At 41.9% G+C, this 23,330-nt stretch overlaps 1 protein-coding gene and 1 long non-coding RNA gene across 2 annotated transcripts in view; one reads left to right on the forward strand and one right to left on the reverse strand.

Annotated features, from left to right (window-relative positions):
- Window positions 1–7,869: 7,869 nt before the first annotated feature.
- The window catches only part of gpc3 (glypican 3), a 199,814-nt gene continuing 184,353 nt past the window's right edge, over window positions 7,870–23,330 (reverse strand). The window contains exon 8 of the mRNA XM_007554826.2: window positions 7,870–10,181. Within this exon, the coding sequence (XP_007554888.1) occupies window positions 10,012–10,181 (170 nt within the window). The 3' untranslated portion in view covers window positions 7,870–10,011. The remainder of the gene's footprint in view (window positions 10,182–23,330) is intronic.
- On the forward strand, window positions 13,062–15,298 carry LOC107836545 (uncharacterized). Its single transcript, XR_001662461.1, has 2 exons — window positions 13,062–14,897; window positions 14,969–15,298. It is a non-coding gene; the product is annotated as an uncharacterized LOC107836545 (long non-coding RNA).

Raw genomic sequence — 23,330 nt, forward strand, 5'->3', positions numbered from 1 at the left:
TGTTTTTGCAGTGGATTTCTCTTATTTCAACTGATGTTTAAATAATTGTATTGTTCACTTGAGTTGTATCCTAACTTTCGGAAATGTACAGAAATTTGAGATTTTTCCCACCGGGGGGTAAAAAACAAAAATCTAATTCCAACTGATTACTTCATTGATCAGGAGACTCTTATTAAGATAAGCTCTTGAGTTGTACAGTAGTGAGTGACAGTCAAAACTGCCCGCTGTTATCCTGCCGATTAACATTAAAGTGACCTTTCGCTCTTGGAGCTGCGGCTGTTCTGGCATTGCCCCGAGTATTAGCCGAAGAAAACATGCGGACCCTGCATTTCAATGGCCATTTCTCAAGCCTTGCATTAGCATTCAGAGAGCAAACCCCCCCATCCTGGGCCGGCTGCTGCTCTCCCTGCTCATCTCCTCATAATCAGCCTCTCTTACCATCTTAAAAGCTGCAATCCAGCTCAGGGAAGAAAAGCACAGCTGGACGAGGATGGCGTTATTTTTTATTTTTTTATCTTAATCTGCTGGGAAGAAGGTGTGTGGGTGTGAATCACTGCACCAGAGGATTTTGGTGTGTAGAGTGTTTGCAGAGACAGACGTGTGGAGTTGACCTTGTTAGGAGAGCAGACAGACTTTGGACGCAAACAATTAGGACTAATTAAGCTTGTTTCATTGTTTCGGGAGTGAATGAGAGTCTGTTACCTGGCAAAGGTGAAAGCAATTAGGCCCGTTTAATTAGGGAGCTAATTCGCTAATTCCGGAGCACCGCGTGATGCGTCAGAGGAGAGAAACGAAACGGGAAAAGAACGAACGCACGCGCACGACTCGCACGTGGCGCGGTGGATTTGTGGAACTCCAAGTCCGGGGAATCGTAAATTTCATGATTCACGGAGGGCTTTGAAGAGAGGACGAGGGTGAAAAAAAAGTACATGGAGCAATATATCTGCAGCACATTTTGTCCTCTTTGTCACAGTGTGCCGTCCATTTTCTTTGTTTTTTTTTTTTTTCTTGTGGAACATTCCTCATCAAATTGTCAAACCTGTTGCACTTTCACTGTGTTTTATTGCTTTGGGAAGTTTTTTTTCCTTCCCTCAAAACGTCATTAAGGTTTTTAATTTATTTTTAACTATCCGCCTGCATGGCCAATGACTTCTTTAAACTGGCTGGACATCAAGTCGTGCTTAAGGAAAAAATCTCTCCATCTCAAGAGTGACACTCGGGCAGCAATATGGCCGACCAAAGAGTCCTGCGGAGGACAGCAAAGACAAGGCAGACGCAATAAATCAAAGCGATTTATCTGGAGCGAGAGCTTTTATTCCGGTAGCCTTAAGAGTTATTTGTTGCATTTTAACTTTTTCCCTCATGCTCTAATGATAAGCTGGGCATGACTCAGTGTGATAAGGCTAAATTGCTTTTTTTTGTGTGTGTGTTCCCTAATTAGTTCAGTCTGAACATAATTTATTGTTTTTGTTTTTTTTCCACTACCTAATCAGAAGTCGGTGGTTTCTCCGGCAGTGACGTAATCCTCAGTTGAAACCATATTTGCGGTTAGAAGAGCAGCTTGTTCACCGCGATGGAATAAGCCGGTCTCTTAGCTAGACTGATTCTGTCACACTGCTGTTCTTAGGCAAACCTGCTAAACTCACACTGGCATTTTCAGAAATGTAAGCTACTCAAAGGGGCAGCATCATGTAAAACTGACTTTATTCCCTCATCAAAGACATACCTGGAGTGCTGATTTGATTCTGAGAAATTATTTAATCTCCATGGCAACCATTCAGTTGGGCAGAGCGGCTGGATGGACTTAGCTCCACCTTTGAGGATGAAGCTCCTCCTCTGAGCTTCAGTTTCCGAGCTTCAGCTTCACAGAGCAGCCCTGCCCCACTGAGCTCCTTCAGACTAGCCAGCAACAATTAGCAAACACCTGATGGAACTGCTGAGCTCATTACATTCGCAGTTTCTCTTAGAGGAGCCATGTTGTGATGACTTCCTGAAGGCGGAGTTTCAGAAAGAGCAGCAGCTTCTTAAAGAAACAGAAGCCCGATTTCAAGGTGTTAAATTACAAAGTCACATTTTTTTTAAGTCATATTGAATATATACAGATTTTTACAACTGGAGGCAACATAGTTACTTGATTGTGTTATGCGCCTGGAAAATACATAATACTGTCACTTTAAGCAAGTCAAAGATGAATTGCACCGTCTGGAAACATTTTGTAGCTAATACCAAAGTGTTCAGACACCTTGAACTTTTCACACTCCACATTCCAACCTGGAACTTCAATGCATCTTATTGAGATTGACTGGAACAACACAAAGTGTTGCATAGTTGTGAAGTGGGAAGGGAGAGGCATGCATGCTTTTCAAAAATTTCCAAAAAAATCTGAAGAGTCTGGATTGGATTTGTATTCTGTTAGTGTAAAAAAAAAAAAAAAAAAAAATATATATATATATATATACACGAGTATATAAAAATTTGGGGAATTCCGATGTTTCCATTAAATATGAAATGCAATTAAAATCATACATGAATACGTTTGTTGAAGCGGCAAATCACTATAAAACACACCACTCCATCATGCTCCTCCCACTTCCTGTCGTCTTCTTCATCTTTTCCTCCATTAGTAACATCCAGCTGTTGATCACATGACTCCTGTCATGCGGAAAAAGTATTTCCATTTCAGTTTTGCGAAATACGCTAATTCTGTTACAGCCCCATAACTACCTCGTCCTAGAGCAATGTGTTATCAAAAAACTTTTTTTTTTTTTTTTTTAAATTGCCATGTTCCATTAAGCAAATTTATTTTTGTAATTCCAACTTGCGCAAGCTACTGGTAGACACACGGCAAAAGATCTGCTGTTAGCAAATGCTGGTTCTACGAAGTGTTTATTCATGTGGTTTGGATAAAAAAAAAACATGCCATACTTTTCAGATTTATGTTCGTAAAATATTTTGAAAGCCATGTATTGCTTTTGTTGAAAATCAACATGAAATACAGAAGTCTGTAGCTGTAACATGACAAAATGGGAACAATTTAAAAGAACCCTCTTTGTAAAGTAATGCGCTAAACCTTTACACACTCCGTGGTGTCAAGTGGCGCAAAAAGAACAAAAAGGTATTAATTGGCTATGCAGAAGCAGCGTTAATAATCTAACATTACGACCTTATTTCACAATAACTCAAAACGTAGAAAAAAAGAGATAGTTTTCATTAAAAAAAGATGACTTCTCTGTCCACTGGTGTACAAACCGTCAGCTGTTGTCTGAACAATGAATCACCTCCTGCTTGTTGAAAGCAGCTTAATGTCCACGAGGAAGCATCACGTCTGCGGTACCGAGCAACTGACACCGAAACACTTAGGACGTGCGAGATGACGCTGAGTGGGTCTCTGACATTAATAGCCGCGCTGCTGCTGCGGGAACACATCAACATGACCTCACATGTTCTGGAGAAAAGTCAACAAGCTCTCAAGAGTACCAGGCAGCCTAGATATATATGTATTATTCATGTTTTCTTTTTTTCTTTTCTGACTCTGGCAGAAGCAGGCGCCTGTGCTGCAGAGAGGGACTGTGGAATGACACATCACACCGCACCTGACCCCACCCTAATGTAATGAAGGGTTGGAGTCTAACAGGCTTTAAAATGTGAATGTACAGAGGTGTTTCCTCGAAAATCTAAAACCCACACATACTGCTCCGTGGACCACTACAGGAGAGAGAGAGAGAGCGAGAGAGTGAGCCCATTGGCTAACATTAAACAAGTTAAAAGCAAAATTCTTTTACCTTGTTTAAGCTAAAATGTATTTAGCTTGTTTAATATTTGTAAAAGTACGACTTTTACAAAAATCTAAGTTTTCTTCCTCTGTATTTGTTAAAACTGTCATGGTGTGACAGGTAACTTGTGAAAACTGTCTTTCTCCTCCACCTGCTCCCAGAGCTACTTCTGCTGTCTGAAGAAATGCACCTGGACAAAAACAACCAATCAGAGCCAGGAGGAGGGTCTTAGCGCTGTCGATCAACCTACTGTACACACTGCTAAATGCGAAGAAACAACTTACCGTTTTAGGAAAACTGTTAATCCGCCGTCATCGGTGGCAATGCTAATTAGCGTTAGCATTCATGACAGGCTATGCTGAGACCAAGACCCTCCTCCTGGTTCTGATTGGTTGTTTCTGGCTTGAGCGGCGTATGGGAGGAGGCAGAGGAGGTTGATTTTTTTTCACAGATTATCTGTTTTACACTATACTACCACAACATAATATGTAAAAAACATTTTTATAAAAGTTACATACATGGCTAAACATGGCTTTTACATTCTTAATACTGATTTATGGAAAAACAGAAGTGGTAATACAAAAAAAATGACAAGAAAATAACAATCCTTTCATCTGCAATCAACAAGTGAGAAATAAAAAAGAACTTAATAAAGAAATGACCAACAAAAAAAATGACTTTTCTACAAATAATGTTAGATATATTCTATACAAGTGAGTATCAATTTTGTTTTGGGGCCTCATGCTTTTGTTTGCCTAAATTCAAAATGCTGGTTATTTCTATCCAGCCACATAAATAAATCTGTTATTGATTAATGTATTTTGTTTTCAAGAAAATGTTTGTCATAAACCCTTTTTTTCCCCATTTAATTTAAATCTACTTCCAAACTAACTCGTTTTTTTCACATGGCTTCCTGCTTACGTTTACATATTAACACTTAGATTACTGTTATTGCAGATTACTTTAGTGAGACACATAATACTTACTTAAAGTAGACTGCAGGTCTCTGTGATGGATTGTTGAAATGTCCGGTTCCACATTTCACTCCGGCTACTGGAAGAGTTGTAGAAAATAAACGATGGATGGATTGCCACACGTTTGATATTATGGAGTCATATTTTCTGAATTTCATATTTTCAAACATTTAAATCACGTATTATTAATGTAAGTGCAGAATTCACAGGAAGCCTTTTTAAAAACCGGGTCAAAGTGCATCAGAAGAACGGCGTTTTCTCTCCTCTGTGAAACCGCTGAAGGAGATTCTACTGCTATAAATAATAATAATTATTTAATATAGAAAGAACTTCTGGATTGGTGATTCTGTGGTTTTATTTTCTCTCCGTTCTGTGGCTGATGGGCTGATTTTTACCAAACATAAATTAAACAAATTAGGACAAAACCACAACCTATAAATTCAAATCCACTCACAAAAAAAATGTTTGATGCAACACAAAGTGATCACCTTTTCCAAGCTTTCTGAGTTTCTCCTGTTGTCATGGCAACCAGGAGCACACATCCACTCACTGACATGAACGCTAAAGTTCACTTTGGTGAACCCAAACCTGCTTTTAAACGCTGCATAAAAACTTTACTAACTACAGCAAATGTTTTGAAATAAAGACGGACGTAGATCCTGCTCTGATGATGAGAACAGATGAAATTTTTTTGTCAATTTTCTTCAAAATTACAAGCAAACTGGAAGTCATTTAGCAAGTTTTAGATCTATGATCTGGTTCCCATAAAAAAAAAGAAACAATATCAAAAACCTTTAATTTAATTAAAATACGTTAAAAAATTTAACATTTTTGACAATTTCAGTTATTAAAAATTTTACTTTTTTGTCCCATCAGCACATTTTAGTTGACAGTTTTGGCCTAAGTGACAAAGTCTGGAGACGCCAGATGTAAGCAAAACATTTTTTATCCCTGAAATAAACCAAGGTGTTTAAAACCAGGACATAATTGAATTTAAATATGTTTGATTGAGTTGGACTTCTGCGTGTAAAGTGGATCAATTTGTCTTGGAAAGTGCATTGAAACGATGTTTGCTGTGAATGTGAATTTTCCCATGTGTGAATGATGCCAATTTATTAAAAAATAACAAAAAGTTTCCTTTTTTTCCTTGTAAACTATATGTTTTACTGCAGATCGCAACATTTAATTTAGTTTTTCTTTTGAACAAACAGAACTTTAAAAACTACTAAAAAAAAAGAACCAAACAGTGAAATGATCTCGGTTTATTCTTGCTTTGTACTTTGAACAGTGAGTTAGAAAACAGTCTGGACTGCTGCTGCTTCGCTTGCAGGCGGGAAACCTGCGTGGAAGGAAGCCGCACTACGGTTTATAATCACTTCCTCTTGATATGACAAGTTAAACCTGCAGCTCTGAACAGTCTGCCGAGTCCAGCTTTTAATTAGCGTCTCTCTGCATATCCATCCTACTTTCTCCAATACAAACAACACAGGAGCTGGTCTTGGTTTCCTTTTTTTTTCTTTTACCACACTTCCTTTTAAAATCTCAGTTAAATTAAACAAACAATAACATGAAATGGAACTTCCGATTTGTAGCCTAGAAAACCCGAAGAGACCCAGTGATTAAACGCAACCGTCAGAAGTTTGAAAACCAGCTAGCTGAATGCACACAAGCACACTACCTACTGAGTTGCACCGTTTCTGTATATGTCATTTCAAAACTTGCTTTATGCACAGGGCGAATGAGTAAGCAAGAAAGTTGTAGCGAAGCATCACATTCCAAACAGCGGATCAGTTCACGAACTAAGAGATGGCAAATTAACACATTTTTTTTATAAACATGGCACCAACACAGGAACACACACACACACACACACACACACACACACACACACATCTGTACAACTGTCAGGCTGAGTCACACACTTAAAGCTACCAGCTTTACAAAACGAAGCAGACTCTGCTCGTAAGAGTAAGAAAAAAAAAAATCAGCCAGAATTCATTTAGTTCATTTTATAAACACCCAAACAGGAACAATCAAGAGTTAAAAAGAGATATTTAAAGCACAGCTTCTGAAAGAACAGTGCATCTTTAAAGGGACAGTGCAGAATTTTTCAGATGAGGTTCTGCTGTGAAATAATGAGTAGTGAATGTTTTACCTTCTTCGGCATCTTCACTTGTCCTGAATCCGGATTAGCTAATCTAAGAGGCTCAGAGAGGAGCCAAGATTAAAAATGTCTGTATCAAGAACTCTAGAGTGGTTTATGCAAATTCTATATTATGAACCATTAAAACATTTGTCATGTTTACTTTGGAAATTTTTTAACACCAAAGTCAAAAGATTATTTCCACAGGAAATGGAAACAGGAAGTGGCGCCGCACCAAAGATCTTACTGTGTGAAACGTAAGATTCAAAATACATTCAGAAACATTTTCTATTAAAGGGGCAGTATCATGCAAGATCAACTTTTTTTGAGCTTTTATATCATGTCAAAAACAAACCCGGAGTGTTGCCTTGATTGTTTGAGAAATCCTTTAATCTCCATGGCAACCATTCAGTTGTGCAAAACGCCCGGGTGGACCTAGCTCCACCATCAAGGACGAAGCTCCTCCTCACAGCTGCAGTTTCCGAGCTTTCACCTCACAGAGCAACCCTAACCATCAACTCTCCCACTCAGCTCCTTCAGACTAGCCAGCAGCAATTAGCAAACACCTGGTAGAACTGTGTATCAGCTGAGCTCTTCATAGAAGCTACTTCTCAGTGAAACTTTGGTAAAAACATAGCTAAAGGGTTAATAGAGGAGCGATGTTGTCATGACTTCCTGTAGACGGAGTTTCAGAAAGAGCAGGAGCTTCTTAAAGAAACAGAGCCCCAATTTCAAAGTGCAAAATTACAAAGTCAAATTTCTTTTAAGTCGTATTTGATTTTTAGAGCGTTTTTTATAACAACTAAAGGTCCTATACTTGCTTGATTGTGTTATAAAAAGACACCATGTGCCTGGAAAAGTCATAATACTGTCCATTTAAGATTAACTATCCAGCTACAATGTGGTTGGAGTTTAGTGAGTCATTCTGGTTTGAATTTCTGGGTTATTTTCTGTTGCTTCTCATTCTTACATTTCAGTATTTTTGATCACCTTAATTTTTTGGTCATGCTTAATGTTTCCGAGGCTTATTTGGTTTCCCTGATCTCACCGTTTCCCCAGTGGATTCATTCCACACCAATTAGTCATTTTCCCTCAGCTCCTTTAGTCTCTAACAGATGCAACCTTGCTCTTCCCCCCAATGGTCACTCTTCTTGGTTTCTCTGCTTCCCGTTTTAGTCTTCTCCTTGTTGGATTCAACTTTTCATCTCCATGTCTGCCTGTTATTCCTGCTGTGGTTCATTTATTTCTTCTTAGTTTACTACTACAACTCCGATTCATAACAAATACCACCTCAAGGCACTTTAAAAAGACCCAACAGATCCAGTTTATTTACAGAACAATACAGTCAGTCCAATCCAATTATGAAAGCAGGTTAAGAATCATACATCCCAGCTGCATCCCAGCTCTAAAAGTGTTTTAAAGTTTAGTTTATCTATGAACCTGCCTTCATCTTGCCTGGAAAAGTCACAAAGTTCTTTAGACAGAACTTGTAGAAGTCCATGTTGGTCGAATCCGGCCCACTATAACTTTTAACGTGACCCTTTAGACTAGACAGACACATGAATATGAACAAAGCCTTTAGGATTATAGTTGTGGGCTTAAATATTCTTTTATCAATCAAATCAAATCAGTTTTTAATCTGCAAATTCCCAAATTACATCCATCTGCCCCTCCAGTTTGTCACTATCCAGAGATCGCAGAAATTAACGCAGCAGCAATAATGCATAATTGTGAGTTTATTTCAAATATTTTATGGTCAAACACATCAGGTATAAGTTATGCCAACGTGGCGGCAGTGTTTCTTACTTTTTACAGCTACGCTGCTCCAGCCTTACTTCATGTCAAGTTGTGGTATGTGATCAAAATAGGGAGGAAGAAAAAGTCACATTTGTTGTCATGCATCAAGACAAATATTGCACAATTCATTGTAAATATCTCTAAAGTAGCTTCACAAATGCAGTTATTTAAACTGCAAATAAACCACAAACACGACTGCAAAGTCCAGGAGGGAGGGATCGATGTGAAAACGTTTCAGTAGTATTTAGGTTTAAAGGAACAGTGTGATGTTTTTTCCAGGTATAGTGCCTTTTATAGCACAATCAAGTAACGACGTTACTGTCAGGGAGGGGAGCTCTGTGAGGCAGAAACTCGTCTTGAAAACTTCACTTAGAAAAGAGGAGGAGATGCTCCTTCCTGTCCCTTCATCTGTTTCATACAGCTGAATGGTTGCCATGGAGATTAAATGATTTCTCATTGCTTGAAAGAATCAAGGCAACACTCCAGGTACGTTTTAGATTAGGGACTAACATTATAACGTGATGTAAAGCTAAAAAAAGTCAGTTTTAAATAACACTGCCCCATTAAGAAGTACTTATCTAAAGCAGAGGCAGCTGCTTATTAATATCTTAAGAGTTTGTTATTGGATTTTATCAATACATTCTGGCAAAGTTGTCTGGCCCTTTAAAAACATTCGTGATCTTGATGTGAACCACCTGTCAGTTTCTGCCTGGATCAACCAATTTGAAATCACGCTAAACGAAGATCGTCACCTACAGCAGGTAAGACGATTACTGCACATAAGCATTCAGCAGAACCTCGTTTGAAAACATTTCTGGACTTTCCCTTTAAGAGAAGTGATTCCCTGTGAGCTTTCAGGTCCAGTGCTGGCGAGAGTTTCACTCACAGTCATGAAGGAAGATGGCAGCGGCTGACGCTTGGTTCTTCCAGCTGGGCTGGTACAGACAGAGTGGTTACACTTATTTACATGTCCACAGTTTAATAAATAATCGGCTTCTCTCCTGCCTTGTTGCTATAGAGACAAAGTCAGTATATGAGCATGTGAAGCCAGAGCGTACAAAAAAGTAAAGTTTGCCAGCTGGAAGTTTTCTTATTTACAAGAGAGGATATGGAGTGTGCTTGATTTTGGAACGTCGACCAAATTTGAATGAAGAAAAACTATTGTTAGAGTAGGAGGGGAAAAAAAAAAAAAAAAAGGGGGGTTTTGGTTGTTAATACTTCCTTTGATGGGGCCGCCGGTGTTCTAGAGGTCCAAAAGATTCGTCACCTTTTACGTGTTTGTAAGGAATTTATAGCTAAAACAGAGAGCAGAAGGCCGGCTCCGTCAGTGGCGCCAAAGCGGGAGGAGAGCGAGCGTCGCTGGCAGCACGGGGACCAGGCTGCTCCTCGGCAGCGGAGCCGCAGGTGACGGGGCCCCTCCCATCCCGGTGGTGGCCAGCCGAGGGGTCAGCAGCTGCTCCTGGAAGGTGAAGTCATCCAGGTTACTGTCAAGGTCTGAAGGGAGGGAGAGAGAGAGAAAGACAAAAGTGAGCGACGGAGGAGATAATGAGGGCGAGGTAGAGGAATATGAGGGGGACGGAGAAGTTTAGAACAAACATGGAGATGGAAACGGAAAACACACGCGTCCGCCTCGCTGCTCTGAGATGCCTTGCACAGCTGCAAAAACAACGCCGCGTCGGGACAAACCGGACCTCCCTCTGCATATAACCAGATGTTAAATGTTATTGTTGCGGACCCACGTCGAACCGCGTCGCACGTTTATTTTAGTCATAGAGACTACCGAAACGGGGCGACTTGAAGGGTGCATCTGCTGTAAACGGAAAAAAACAAAACCCACAGAGGCTGCATGAAGTCATGTCTCAGACTCAGGAGGAAAAAAAAAACATCCAGAAACGTTTGGCTGATGCGTGCCATCTGTGTGTCGGCTGAAACCTGACTGAAACGTGGGGGGAATTATCTTTTATGATGCAACAGATGCTCTTCACTGAAACAACCAATTTGTGGAATGGTGCTGAGTTCGGGAGAGAGTAACTCACAGCACTTTGAGGAATGGGTAATGCGGCGTGTGTTTTCAGTGGCTCCGCGGAGGATGATTTGTGGTGTTCAGATATAGCCGAGATGGTATTTACGACAGCTACAAACGCCGTTTCCTCGGATCTTGGTTTAAAACCGCGGGGCCGTAAAACAGCACGTTTCTGTCTGCGAGAATGGCAACACTACGAATAAAAGATGTTTAGGGAGCGTTGAACCAAGACACTGTCAAGATACCTGCTACTTTAAACAGACTGCTTTGATATGATCAGTCCGAAATGTCATTTTTACAAAAATACAGTTAAAGCAACATATTTACATATAAAAAACTGCTTTTTCTTACATTAACCAAAACTTCTATTTTACAGTTTTAGGCTAGTTAATATGACCAACATTATTTCTATTTACAGAGAATAATGGGAGAAATACGTTTTTGAGAGGATTCTTTTTTTAAACTTTCTCCAAATTCAGACGCTTGCCCTACATTTTTATATAGGTCACGTTTCCAAAAGGTAACACCGACGTCCCTGATCACGTTTCTTGAGTGTAATCAGCTTTTACTTATGTTGCTTTAGGCATATTTGGCTTCTTCATCTCTGTGGAGCAGCTAACCTGACTAATGAGTTCAACAAATCAGACATCGAACTGGGTTTGTGGCGTGAAACTAGAACCAGATTAAGTTGGGCATCATCCTAGTCAAGAGAAAACACAGTATAAAGTTTGTTTAATAAGGCTGAGAGCTTATGAAGAAAAATTATATATATATTTTTTATGACTCACTTTCAGCTCGTTTGACCGATTATTGGCTTTGACAATGTGTGAAATGTTCCTGTCCCAGTGTGAACAAAGGGAGAAAAAAAAACAAAAAACACTGACGTGCTTTTTCCTCTCTTATCATCTCAAGGTGATTTTTGCTTTCATTTTATAAAAGAAACGACACAGATTCCTGGTAAAATAGTGGCTCAATAAATGTGGAGAATTTCTAAATTTGTTAGCAGAATCTGTGGAAACATTGATGATAATCTAAAAACAACAAACAGAAAAACCTCAGATTTGACTTCAGTGCCAGTTTAATTGATAGTACGATTTCTGGATGGTTGTAAATTCCCGCCACAAACACAGGAAGTGGAAGATTTTGCTAATGTTATGAATTACTAGAAAAAAAAAGAAAGAAGAAAAGGAAAACCCTTAATTTCCTCATATATTTTTTGCTTCTCTCTTGGTTTCCCTTCTCTTTAGCAGCAGTAGCAGCTTCTTGGACACCTGCTGCTCTCTTCTTTCTTACTGCCGTCTTGCTTTGCATCCGCAGCTGTTTTCTTACTGACACTCAGCAGGTCCTCCTGCCTGTGAGTGTGTGTGTGTGTGTGTGTGTGTGTGTGTGTGTATGTGAGATATGCTCTGTGCTATCTTGTCTGGCAGATAGCAGTGAGAGACTGAAATGAAAGAAGTGAGTTGTCAGGGAGGCCAGAAGGATATCAGAAATAAAGCCGCTCCGCGGGGAGGAACGGCAGGTCTGAGGCGGCGGAGTCCGCCGTCACACCAGACGCAGACGAAACACACGGTACACAGTGACTAGTTTTTGAAATATCCGCCGAGTCTTCATGGACTTGGTTGCTGGTTGCTCAGCATTACTCACAGCTTTTGGGTTTTTCCACGTCATTACGCTTCAGCTGCAGATTTTGAAGTGTTAAAGGGATGTTACACGATTAAAACAGATGAAAGAGCGTAAATTACGAGGCGGGGGGATTCTTTTAATAAAAGGAAAGAATCCAGAAAAGCGTGGTGTGGAAGTCTGTGTCTCTTGAAGCTCAGGACAGAGGCAGGGGAGAGTTTCGCCCATTTTTAGCTCGAACTCAGCAGGTCGTTCTAAGATGATTGTTATGATCTGTGTTTCTCTGTGTAGTTATTTCGAGATTTTCTGTGTTTAGTCCTGTTTCCCTGTGAGTCTCTGTCCTGTCCTCCCTGTTGATTGGTCCCAGCTGTGTCTAGTTGCCTGATTACCCTCCCTGTGTTTTTAGTCCCACCTGTTGTCTTTGTCTGTTGTCGGATCCTTGTCATGTTTACGTCATTCATCATTTGTTTGCTTACATTCACAGTTGAACTGTTAAGTCCTGTGTTGGTCTAGCTCTCGTTTTCAGTCTTCAGGTTTTCAGTTGCTACCGGTATTTAGCAGTGTGCTAATCTGTCTGCCGTGCTGCCTGATCTGGACTGTTTCTTTTTTTGGCCGTCTGATAGTCGCCCGTGAGGGCAGGGAGGGGTACTGTCATGATCCGTGTTTCTGTGTATTTATTTTAAGGTTTTTCTGTGTTCAGTTTCTGTCCTGTGAGTCTCTGTTGTTTCTGCATCTTCCCCGTTGATTGATCCCAGCTGTGTCTCGTTCCTGTGATTACCCCCCAGTGTATTTAGTCCCACCTGTTGAAGGTTGTATGCTTTGTCGCTTGTCAGTCAGTTTTCCGCAGTTGAATTGTGAAGTCCTGAGCTTGCTTGTTTCAGTGTACAGTCTTTTATGTCAGTTGCTACCGGTATTAGCTATGTGCTAAACTCTCTGCTGTGTCGCCTGTATTTGGACTGCTTGAGCCTTTCATCATTAAATTCATCATTTTCTTCACAACCTGGTCTCAGCGTTCATCCTCACCATCTCTCAAACCACCACTCCCTGACAATGATGATGATTAAAATATTTCATCACAAATGCTGATTTAAGCAGGTTTTTTTCATGTAATAAACTGATTTTCTACAATGTCTTTTCCTTGCTTTGCAAACATTTTTCTTTATTTTCAAACCTAAACACACAAATAAAATGGGGTATCTTTAAAAAGTAACATATTTCCTAAAGCAGTATTTTATGCCAAGTATTTAAGTTTATTTTTAAGGCCTTTAACATTTGGGACTCTAAACAAGTCTCAATCAGCTGGACTGGAGGTAAACATGGCTCTTAGGATTGCAAAGGTCTCAGACCCCTGACCTAAACTGGTTTCCATGGTTTGTGTCCTGCTGGTCTCAAGTCCTTTATAGACTCTTGAGTTTTGCGCAGCATTAATTTTTCAAGCAGATGTCTTCTGCATGTAGACCAGAGGGATCAGTGTTGGTGTCGTCTGACCAGAGCACCTTCATCCACATTTACTTAACATTTTGAAAAAAAAAGAAAAAAAAAAAGGTATGTTTAGGAGTACTGCCTTTTTTAGTTTTACTTGAGTAATTTTAATATGAAGTATCAGTACTCTGACTTGAGTACAATTTCTGGAGTGACTCCGTGAGCTTGTTTAACAGCTTATGCAGTTTTTGTTACAGTTTCATTCGTCTCATATTGAAAGAAAATGAATAGACAAAAATGTTCTTTTCCTGATTTTGTCATTTTGTAATTATTTATATGAAATATTTTCATTTCCTAAAGCAGTATTTTATGCCAAGTATTTAAGTTTAAAACGTCAACATTTTCACATAACTTTAGATTTTGGTCCATCTGATGATGTAGCTTTTGAATATGAAATGGTTGATGTGTTAATCAGTCAGAGCTTGAGTAAACTTTTTATTACTCAATACTGTTTTACTCTCACTTGAGTACAACTTTTGAGTGCTTCACCTCTGCATTATGTACCACTTTGTGTTGATTTTCACACAAAAACGTTAAGGGGAGTATTATGTAATGTTTTTTCAGCTTTAAATCATGTTATAATGTTATTACCTCATCAAAACCACACCTGGAGCATTGCCTTGATTTTTTAATGCATGTCTCAGAAATACTTTAATCACCATGGTAACCATTCGGCTGTGGAAAAACGCCTGGTTGCACCTAGCTACGCCTTCGAGGAGACTCCCCCAAATTAGTAAACACCAGGTGTTTGCTAATTTCTAGCCAGCAGAAATTAGCAAACACCTGGTAGAATCTACTGATCTCACGAGCAACTTCTCAGTGAAACGCTGGTGAAAATGTAGTTAAAGGGTTAATGGAGGAGAAATGTGGTGATGACTTCCTGAAGGTGGAGCTCCAGAAAGAGCAGGAGTTTTTAAAGAGACAGTGTTAGGATTTGGGTTGGTGTGAGTGCTCTTTCCTATAGAGGATCTTCGGAGGAGAGTTCTGACAGGCTGGCGCACCGGCATCTGATTCCGAGTGATTGAGTGGTGGACCTTTAAGAAGCAGAGGAGCAGTCACTCATCGCTCGATGGTCCCACTTGTTGGTCAGAGTCTAACCAGAAATCATGTTATGGATGTTTTATGAGACTTCAAGTAATTTTGTGTCTTCCCTCAGAAAACGACAAGCTGTCAAAATCAAGCCAGGAACCACGTCTGGACTTTAAGATCGCTTCCTGCCAAGACCAAACATCTCCGCCTGCCGCGCTCCTTCCCTCTCCATCATTGGTCCTCAGAGACGCTCCCGGATTCTAGCCTTTTTCCCTCCGCGCAACCTCCATCCGAAAGACAGTAAGCTTATTCCTCTAAACCAATCAAGATCCCTCATCTCTGGTCCCTACTAACATCTCCCTTCTCCGAACAGAACCCGAGCTGACCTGCCTACCCATCCTCTGGAGCACAATTTGACTGCACTGTTTAAAATACATTAAACTTTCACTGAACAGTGTTCTCTGGTTTTGTGTGAACTTGCATGTGGGTCAGGAAACTAAAATCCAACATGACAGACAGAGGCCCGATTTAAAGGCATTAAATTACAAATTCAAATTTATTTTAAGTCATATTTAATACAGATAGCATTTTATCACAACTGAAGTTTGTGCTACAAAATACATAATCCTGCCTCTTTCATAAAACACTGAAGTTTCAGGTTGACGTGGGAAGATGTAAAGACTTTATGAAGAAAGAATCCCTTCGTAGGACTCTAACTCTCTGAGTTCTTACGGTCTGCGTTAATCTGCAGAGATGTCAAACTAAAGCGGACGCTCGGTGAGAGTGCCGGGTGACAAAAGGGAGCAGCTAGGAGTCTGTGGAAAAGCTTTGCTCTGGTAGAGACACAGAGCCTGAGGCCCTTTCTTTCCCTGATGCTGCCCATCGCCCTCGGGCCTCTGCACCGCCAGGCTCTGTCTGAAGTAGAGGAACGAGGCAAATAAATAAACCTCCGAAAGCTTCAAACTGCATCTCCCACGAATTCATCCACAGTTACGACATCTTTTGAGCCGCAGCCCGAAGGACAATTAACTTTTTTCCTCCCCCCCCCTGCCCGCCGTGTCCCCTGACATGGCAGTGGGCAGACATTCTCTGGGGCTCTGAAAGGCCGATTTGTCACTTTCGACAGCGGCACACTGTACCGCCGAGCCAATTAAGCTCAAGGTGCAATTCGATACAGCTTTTATACACAGTGTGGATAAGGGGCAGGGCGGGGAGTTGAGGAGCGGGGCGCGTCTGCATTTGTGTGCGGATGATTGAGTGGGGTGGATGTGCCCGTCCCAGCGAGCGCTGTGTGAAAAAGCGAGAGACAGAGTGGAAGGACATTGTTCCCGCTGCTGCTGCTGCTTTGCAGCGGCAATAATGTGAAGGGAGAAAAAGAAAGAAAGAAAAAAGCCTCAGTTTCTCAGAAAGAGAGAGAAAAAAATCCCAGGGAGGGAGAGAGGGTCTTTCTCTCTAGTTTAAACACACGGACGTGAGCGGCACCACAGAGGGGCCTTGTTCCGCAGGATTTTAAAAACAACCCAGTTGGGACTGAGCTCCATGCAAGCCTAGATCCCTGCACAGTGCTATATGCCAGGCTGGGGCTAACAATATCCTGGTATAATTAGTGACCAACACCTGTGGCTGTGTTTCTAGACCTAAACGCAAACAGGCTGGGAGTGAATCGTACAGACAAGAAAAAAAAACAAAACAAAAAAAAACAGACACAGACAGAAGTCGTCCAGATTCATGTTCCTCTGGTTCGCTTTTTCCTTTTATGGCCTGGTGGGGAGGAGTGACAATTAGACACAGTATTTACATGCCTCACATTTTTCTGCATTTGTCACGTTACGACCACAAACTTGTTATCAGATAGAGCAAAACAAAGTAATGATTTTCATCCTCTTCACAGGGAGTTACAATTTCTTCCCTCCGGTTGGAGATTTTTAGTTTCTAAATGTTGAACAAGGCGGATTTAAAGAGGCAGTATTGTGCATTTTCCAGGCACAATACTGAAAATTACAGTTTAAACTGCAAAGTCTGCTCTAACTTTACAGAACAGACGTGCCTAGATTCTTGATGGTAGCGATCTAGAGACTACGCTATCATCACTTGTCATAAAAATGACATGGATATCAAATATGACTTAAATAAAATTTGGCATCGTAATTTAACACCTTCAAGTTGGGCCGCTGTCTCTTTAAGAAACCTTCAAGACGTCATCACAACTTGGCTCCTCTATTAACCCTTTAACAACGTTTTATACCAGTGTTGCACTGAGAAGCAGCTCCTATGATGAGCTCAGCAGATGCACAGTTCCATCAGGTGTTTGCTGATTGATTCTGGCTAGTCTGAAGGAGCTGAGTGGGGGAGTTGAGGGTGGAAGATCAGCCTTGAAACTGCAGCTCAGAGGAGGAGTTGCGCCTCAAAGGCGGCACTAAGTCAACGAAGACATAAAATCCCAATAAAACACGCTAAAGAGTGTGTTGATGCCGTCCTGTGAGTGATTGATGTGAGCCCTGTAAGGTCCCTTCAGGTTTTCAGGAGGACACAGCCCTCCTGCGGCGCATCCATTCAGATCTTACATTTTCAGCCCCCCTCACACTGCAACAGGGACACCACCTAGCTGGAGCATCCCTGCTAGCTCCACCCTGGCTTCAGGAGCTCGAGTTACGACCGAGGCGAAGGGTCAACGGTCCAAGCATTGACTGGAAGCGTCGTGAATGAGCAGGCCTAGTAGTCGCACGCAAGCCGACAACCGTGGCCACATTCAAGCTTTAAATTTATGTTGTCTTTAGCGACCAGTTCCCGTCGAGAACAGAATGCGTGCAGACACTGCGGGTCTCTTAAGGCGGAGAGCGGATGTTTGTTTGGATCACCCTGACAGGTCACACAGAGGCTGGAGTGCAAGTCCCATGTGTGTCGCAGTGGCTTTTCTGTCTGTCTGACAGAGCAACGGAGGGAGGAAGGGAGGGCGGAGGAGGGGAAAGAGAGTCTGGAGTTTTTGTTTTCAGTGTCGCCTGCGGCTCGCCGTTTACAGTTGTCACAACAAGCAAACTATGTGGGAAAAAAAGATGGCTACAGGTGAAGATTACATGTTCGAGAATCGATCCGACACAGTCTGGACACATGTTGGCTGAATTTGACTTTGCAGAGTAGAAGCGCCTTGGTAGCTGGTTGACATATTGCTACAAGCCCTCTGGAGAGAGTGCAGCTTCACGGTGCCGTACAGTTTATTCAGCACATGTGTGCTGCACGAAAACTCCTTTATAGGGTCAGATAAGTATGTGGAATGTTAAGTCTCCAAACACAGGTGCTTCTTATGAAACGGGAGAGATGGTTTAGATTGCCGCTGCATTGGCAGACCGTGTGTTCACATAGCACACCTAAAGCAGTCAAATTTGATTTAGGCCCTCAAGGCTGGACAGCTTACATTATGGTTCCTGAAGTAAAGCAAATATTTTATCAGTTTGGGTCAGTTCTGTGGAGCAAAAGTTTGAATGGATTTTGGACTCAGCACATTTGGGGGGAAAAAACCCAAAAAACAAAACAAAGAGGCTGTGTGCAGTTCTTGGCCCAGAGCCACCAAGAAATGTACAAAAAAAAATAAACAAAAAAATTACATGACTGACCAAATCTGCAGAGCTTGGTTTCCTAAAAGAAGCTGCATTTCCATTGAGCGTAAAATTGCGCAAATTGGAATTATGACAATAAATTAACTTGATGGGAACACGCCAATTTCGAAAAAACTCGCTTTTTACGATAAAAGATTTTTTTTTGTGCTAGGATGAGGAGGTTTTTCAGCTGTATTGAAATTGGTGTGTCTTGCAAAACTGCAATGGAAACACTCTTCACATCAGGCGAGACACGTGATCAACAAGCGTTTGTTAAAACTGGCAGAAAAGACGACAGGAAGTGGGAGGATGATGATGGCGTGGCTAGCCCTGTCACAATAGGCAATAAGCTGATTAATCGCATGATGACTTAAAACTAGCTCAATTATTTCTATTTGCATGATTTATTGTTTTTTGTCCAAGTTTGGCAGAAAACTTGTGTCATCCAGTTTTTGGTCGAAAACTGGATGACTTTAGTCTGGTGTTTTGGTCTGGACTAGCCCTTTCTTGAAGGACAATTTTGTTTTTACAGACATTTTAATTGTTGTTTCTGCTGGAAGATATTTAAAATGTCTTCCAGTTCCAGTGTTAAATGTCCATTAGAAAATAAAATTTATTAATCTTTGAGATTGTAAATATAATTACTATCATATTACTTTAAAATTGTCCCAAAACAAAATTATCGTTTATCGCAATACCTTCTGGGACAATTTATCGTCTAGCAAAATTTATCATGACAGGCCTACTCATGGCATACTTTTTCAAGACTTATCACATTAAATTTATTCATGTGTGATTTTAACTATTTAATGGAAACTCCAAATTTGTTAAAACATTCAACACAGTTATGCGCACATATGTAAAGGAAATGCAGCTGTCGATCGTTGGCCGGCTTGTCACACTTTGCATAAACAGCTCGGAGCCGCTGCTCATCGACAGACTGGAGCTAGATGCCTTTGTCTGGGTGGGGGGAGATGACAGTCTGCCCCCAGACCAACCGGCCGACCACAGGGGCGCACGGAGGGGCTGGGAATGTTGAGCCAAGACAAACGAGACGGCCGCAGGAGGCCCTGCCCCGGGCCTTTAAAACAGCACCGCTCCCTGAGCCGCTCCTGCTTCCCCAGCGCTCGCTGTTATTCCAGGCTGAGGGACACTCCCAGAGAGAGGGCCAGAATGTGAGACGGGGGAGACGTCATGGCACAGACTGCTGCGGATGTAAAGACACAATAACGTCTGGATGTCTTTAAACTGGAGTGGAGAACGAGTACAGTGCAGCCTAATGGGACTGACACCTGTTAAACGTGTTCAAGTCGAGATTCTTTGTTTCAGCAGCAAGGCAGTTGAGACAAAGAAACTATCGACGCTATTAACAAAATACACAAACTGATTCTGAAACAAGCAAGAAACATTACATTTAGTTCAGTTCTATCATCAGAATCATCAGGTAAATTAACATCTAATGTACTGATCAATGTTGGGGAATTCATAATGAGTAGTTGTCCTGTCAACAGCCTTTCCTCACTGTGGATCAGAGATTTCATGAGCCTCTCTATTGCTTCCCTAAATGATATGCTGTTTAGGTTGACCAGAGTATCTGCAGGTTTCAGCAAGTCAAACTTTTTAGAACTTTTTAATGCCACCTTGAACCAAACTATTAATGACAGGGATGTTTGGGGGATCATGCTGTATTACCATCAGGCGTAGCATTTATTGTGAATTTTCTGGCCTCTGTGGTTGGCTCTTAGCAGTGGGTTTGTGCTTCTCACAATGCATGACTCTCTATGGTGTGAACCCCCATAGGCCCAAGCTTCAGCATTTAGTTGTATTTTATTTTATTTTTTACAGAATGCACCCCAGCCTCGGATTGGTTGGCAACAGAAGTGAGCCAGTGGCAAAAACGTTCATCGTCTAGCCAACCGACGATAAATTTACACTTACCCATGTCTGACACAGAAAACTTGCTGTATTACGCTTGATCCCCAAACCATCCCTGTTATTAATGATTTGGTTCAAGGTGGCATTAAAAAGTTCTTAAAAGTCTTAAATGTGACTATTAGCACTTGGTTGATCATAGATGCATGACTTTAAGATCTTTTACAGACGTGTGGACACCGTGTTGACGGCCATGTCTTGGCAGCTTTCCAGTTGTGCCTGTTCTTCCTGTTTTCAGGCGATGTGTTGAACAATGCTCGGTCAGATGCCCACAGCTTGGATATAGAGGCTAACCCTGCTTTAAACTTGTGGTGGTGCTTGGTCTTCATGACGATGTTTGTTCTCTAACAAAGCTTTGAGGCCTTCACAGAACACCTGGACCTACGCCCAGATGAAACCACACTAGTTACCAACAACGCTGCTTCTGGACACCATCTGCTCTGGTTTTTGTTAGGGAGCAAATGGAGCTTAATAAAAATGCCTGTGAATCCTTAGGCATGTTCAAAAATCGTGTATCATTTTCCTTCTGCTTTACAGTTATGAGCTACTTTGTGTTGGGCTATCCCATAAAAATTGCAATAAAACACACTGAGGTTTGTGGTTGTAACATGACAATATCGGGAGAATTTGCAGGGGTGTGGACACTCCAGCAAGACACAGTAAGTGGAATCAGAAGACAAGTTCAGAAAAAAAAACAAAAAAGAAGATACAAATCTGCAGAACTCTAACTCCAAACCCCACGTCTAATGCCGTGGTTAGCTCTGATATGACTGGAATACAACCCATCACAAAGACTCTTTGTGGCTTGTGGAGAAAATTCAAGTCAAGATCCATTAGTTATATTGCATTGGCGAGGGAATAAACAGCACCCTGCACTCACTGACCTCGCCATGCACTGTCCAAATTACATTGACTTCAATGTATTTTTAGTCTCCACTTCCAGTTGATGGCTCACACCATCATAAATAGGAGAACAGGCCCGAGGCGGAGGAGAAGCTCGAAACAGACACATAAATTTTCGCCGCAAATTCCTCACAGTAGCAAAGCTGCGATGGTGGAAAAAGGCGCGCACGGCTGAGCGAAGTAAAAACCATAACAAATCACACACACAAAGAGTTGATTCTGTCCTGAGGGGAAGCAGCTTGTTCAGGGTGGGGCGCGGTACGGCTGAGGTTAAGGCTCCGTGGAGGGTCAGAGGTTGGCGAGGAGCCCTGTCTCCGTGTCAGGACACACCGGACAATGACGGCTCTTATCAGCGCCAGAGACATTCTTTGGATGTTGCCTTTATCTTCTTGCGGCTAAAGACCTGACGCACGTGTTTCCATTCTCCTCCCGGTTCCTGAGGTCAGTCCAGTTAAGGAGACGAAACTGGCACATTGAGATGGACTCGTAGTGGAAATTTTCCAACCAAAGAGCGGGCAAATCCCCCCCCAGCCCACATTCCTGCAGCGAGGCAGGCTAGGAGCGAAGGCACATGCGACAATTTGACTGTGCACTGTGAGGTTCTTCTGTGCAGTTTCACTATCTGCCTCAGCCCATTCTAGTGGTTCGCTTGTGGTTCCCTTAGGCAGTTCAGAGCGAACTGACAGGGAGACTCCTGCGATGTTCACAGTCTTTGGGTTGCTTTCAAGAACGGTCCGGAAAACTGACCGCAGCAGGCCAGAGGAAAGGGGATGGAGGGGAGGGCAAAAAAAAAAAAAAAAACGAACAGAAGGAGAATTTAGGATGCAGGTGAGAGCGGAGGGTTAACACGAGAAACGCAATCCGCTGAAACCCTCGACCAAACTTTTAGGACGTTTCCACAAAATGGCTTCTGTGTGTCCCTGTGGCGGCCAGCGGGCCTCGAGAATGGCCCCGCTGTGTGCGGAGTGTTTGTGGACCACGGCGGAGCTGATGGACACGACCCAGGAACGGGCCTGGAATCAATTTACGGCATCCAAAAAGTGCCTGTGAATGTAAATAAAGCTCTTGAGCAAACAAACGCTTTTCCAAGAGGCACAGTTGCAAACACAGAAAAAAAAAAAGTGCGGTGCTTAGGAAAGGAACCAAGTACCGGTGGGTCCCCCACCCCATCACATGTACTATGAGAACCGAGTCAACTCTGCGCTCGTATCCACAGAAATTAAAACCAAGGGTCTTCTTCCTGCCTTCGGGATAATCTTAAGGGTTTTATCTCTGGACCGATTTGGGAAAGCTTCAGAGTGAAAGAGCATTAAGGGTCCAATAAGAGGATAATTTCATCCATTCATTCCTCTCCTCCCTCCTTTTTTCTCTCTCCCCCCCCCTATCTTCCGCTCCACTGTCACCCCACTCAGACGCAGAGCTGGGAACGCTCATGGGTTGCTTCAGTGAGAGCGAGATGAGAGGCTGCAGATCCAACTAGCCGTGCCTGTTTACACAGATGGCAGCCGGCTACATCATTTTTGCAAGAGGCGTGGAAGAAGGAGGAAAGGACTGGCTCAATTTAAACAGGCTGTTTAGAAGCTACAACAGGGATGGTCACTGAGAACGCTGGGTCAGAACATTTCCAGTGGGTTACACGTCATCAACCACTAGAAAAAAACTGCTAAGCTACCCTACAAACTTTACATTTTACAACTTCTCAATCTAAAACAAGGTTTCCTAAACAGTGGTGTAAGTAACAATGCTGGTTAGGTCATGTTTAGTGGTACCAAGTCATCTACCACAAGGTAAATAAAAAGCTAACGAACTACAGAGTTAACCGGCTACAGCCAAAACAATGAGGTGGTGAAGCAATACCTCATCGTTCGGAAGGAAACTACTCAAGAGAAGTGAAGAAGAGAAAACTTTAAGAAGACCACAATGAACCAGGAACAAGTGCTGATGGCGGCGCAATTATAACCTGTGGGATATGCTAACTGTTGTGCGATGCGACAAGCTAACAATTAACAATACAACCTAAAAGGCTGTACTTTTTATTTTTTTTTCCATTTTCTGATTTTG

The sequence above is a fragment of the Poecilia formosa genome, unplaced genomic scaffold (genome assembly GCF_000485575.1).
Source record: "Poecilia formosa unplaced genomic scaffold, Poecilia_formosa-5.1.2 Scaffold66, whole genome shotgun sequence".
NCBI classification, from domain to species: domain Eukaryota; kingdom Metazoa; phylum Chordata; class Actinopteri; order Cyprinodontiformes; family Poeciliidae; genus Poecilia; species Poecilia formosa.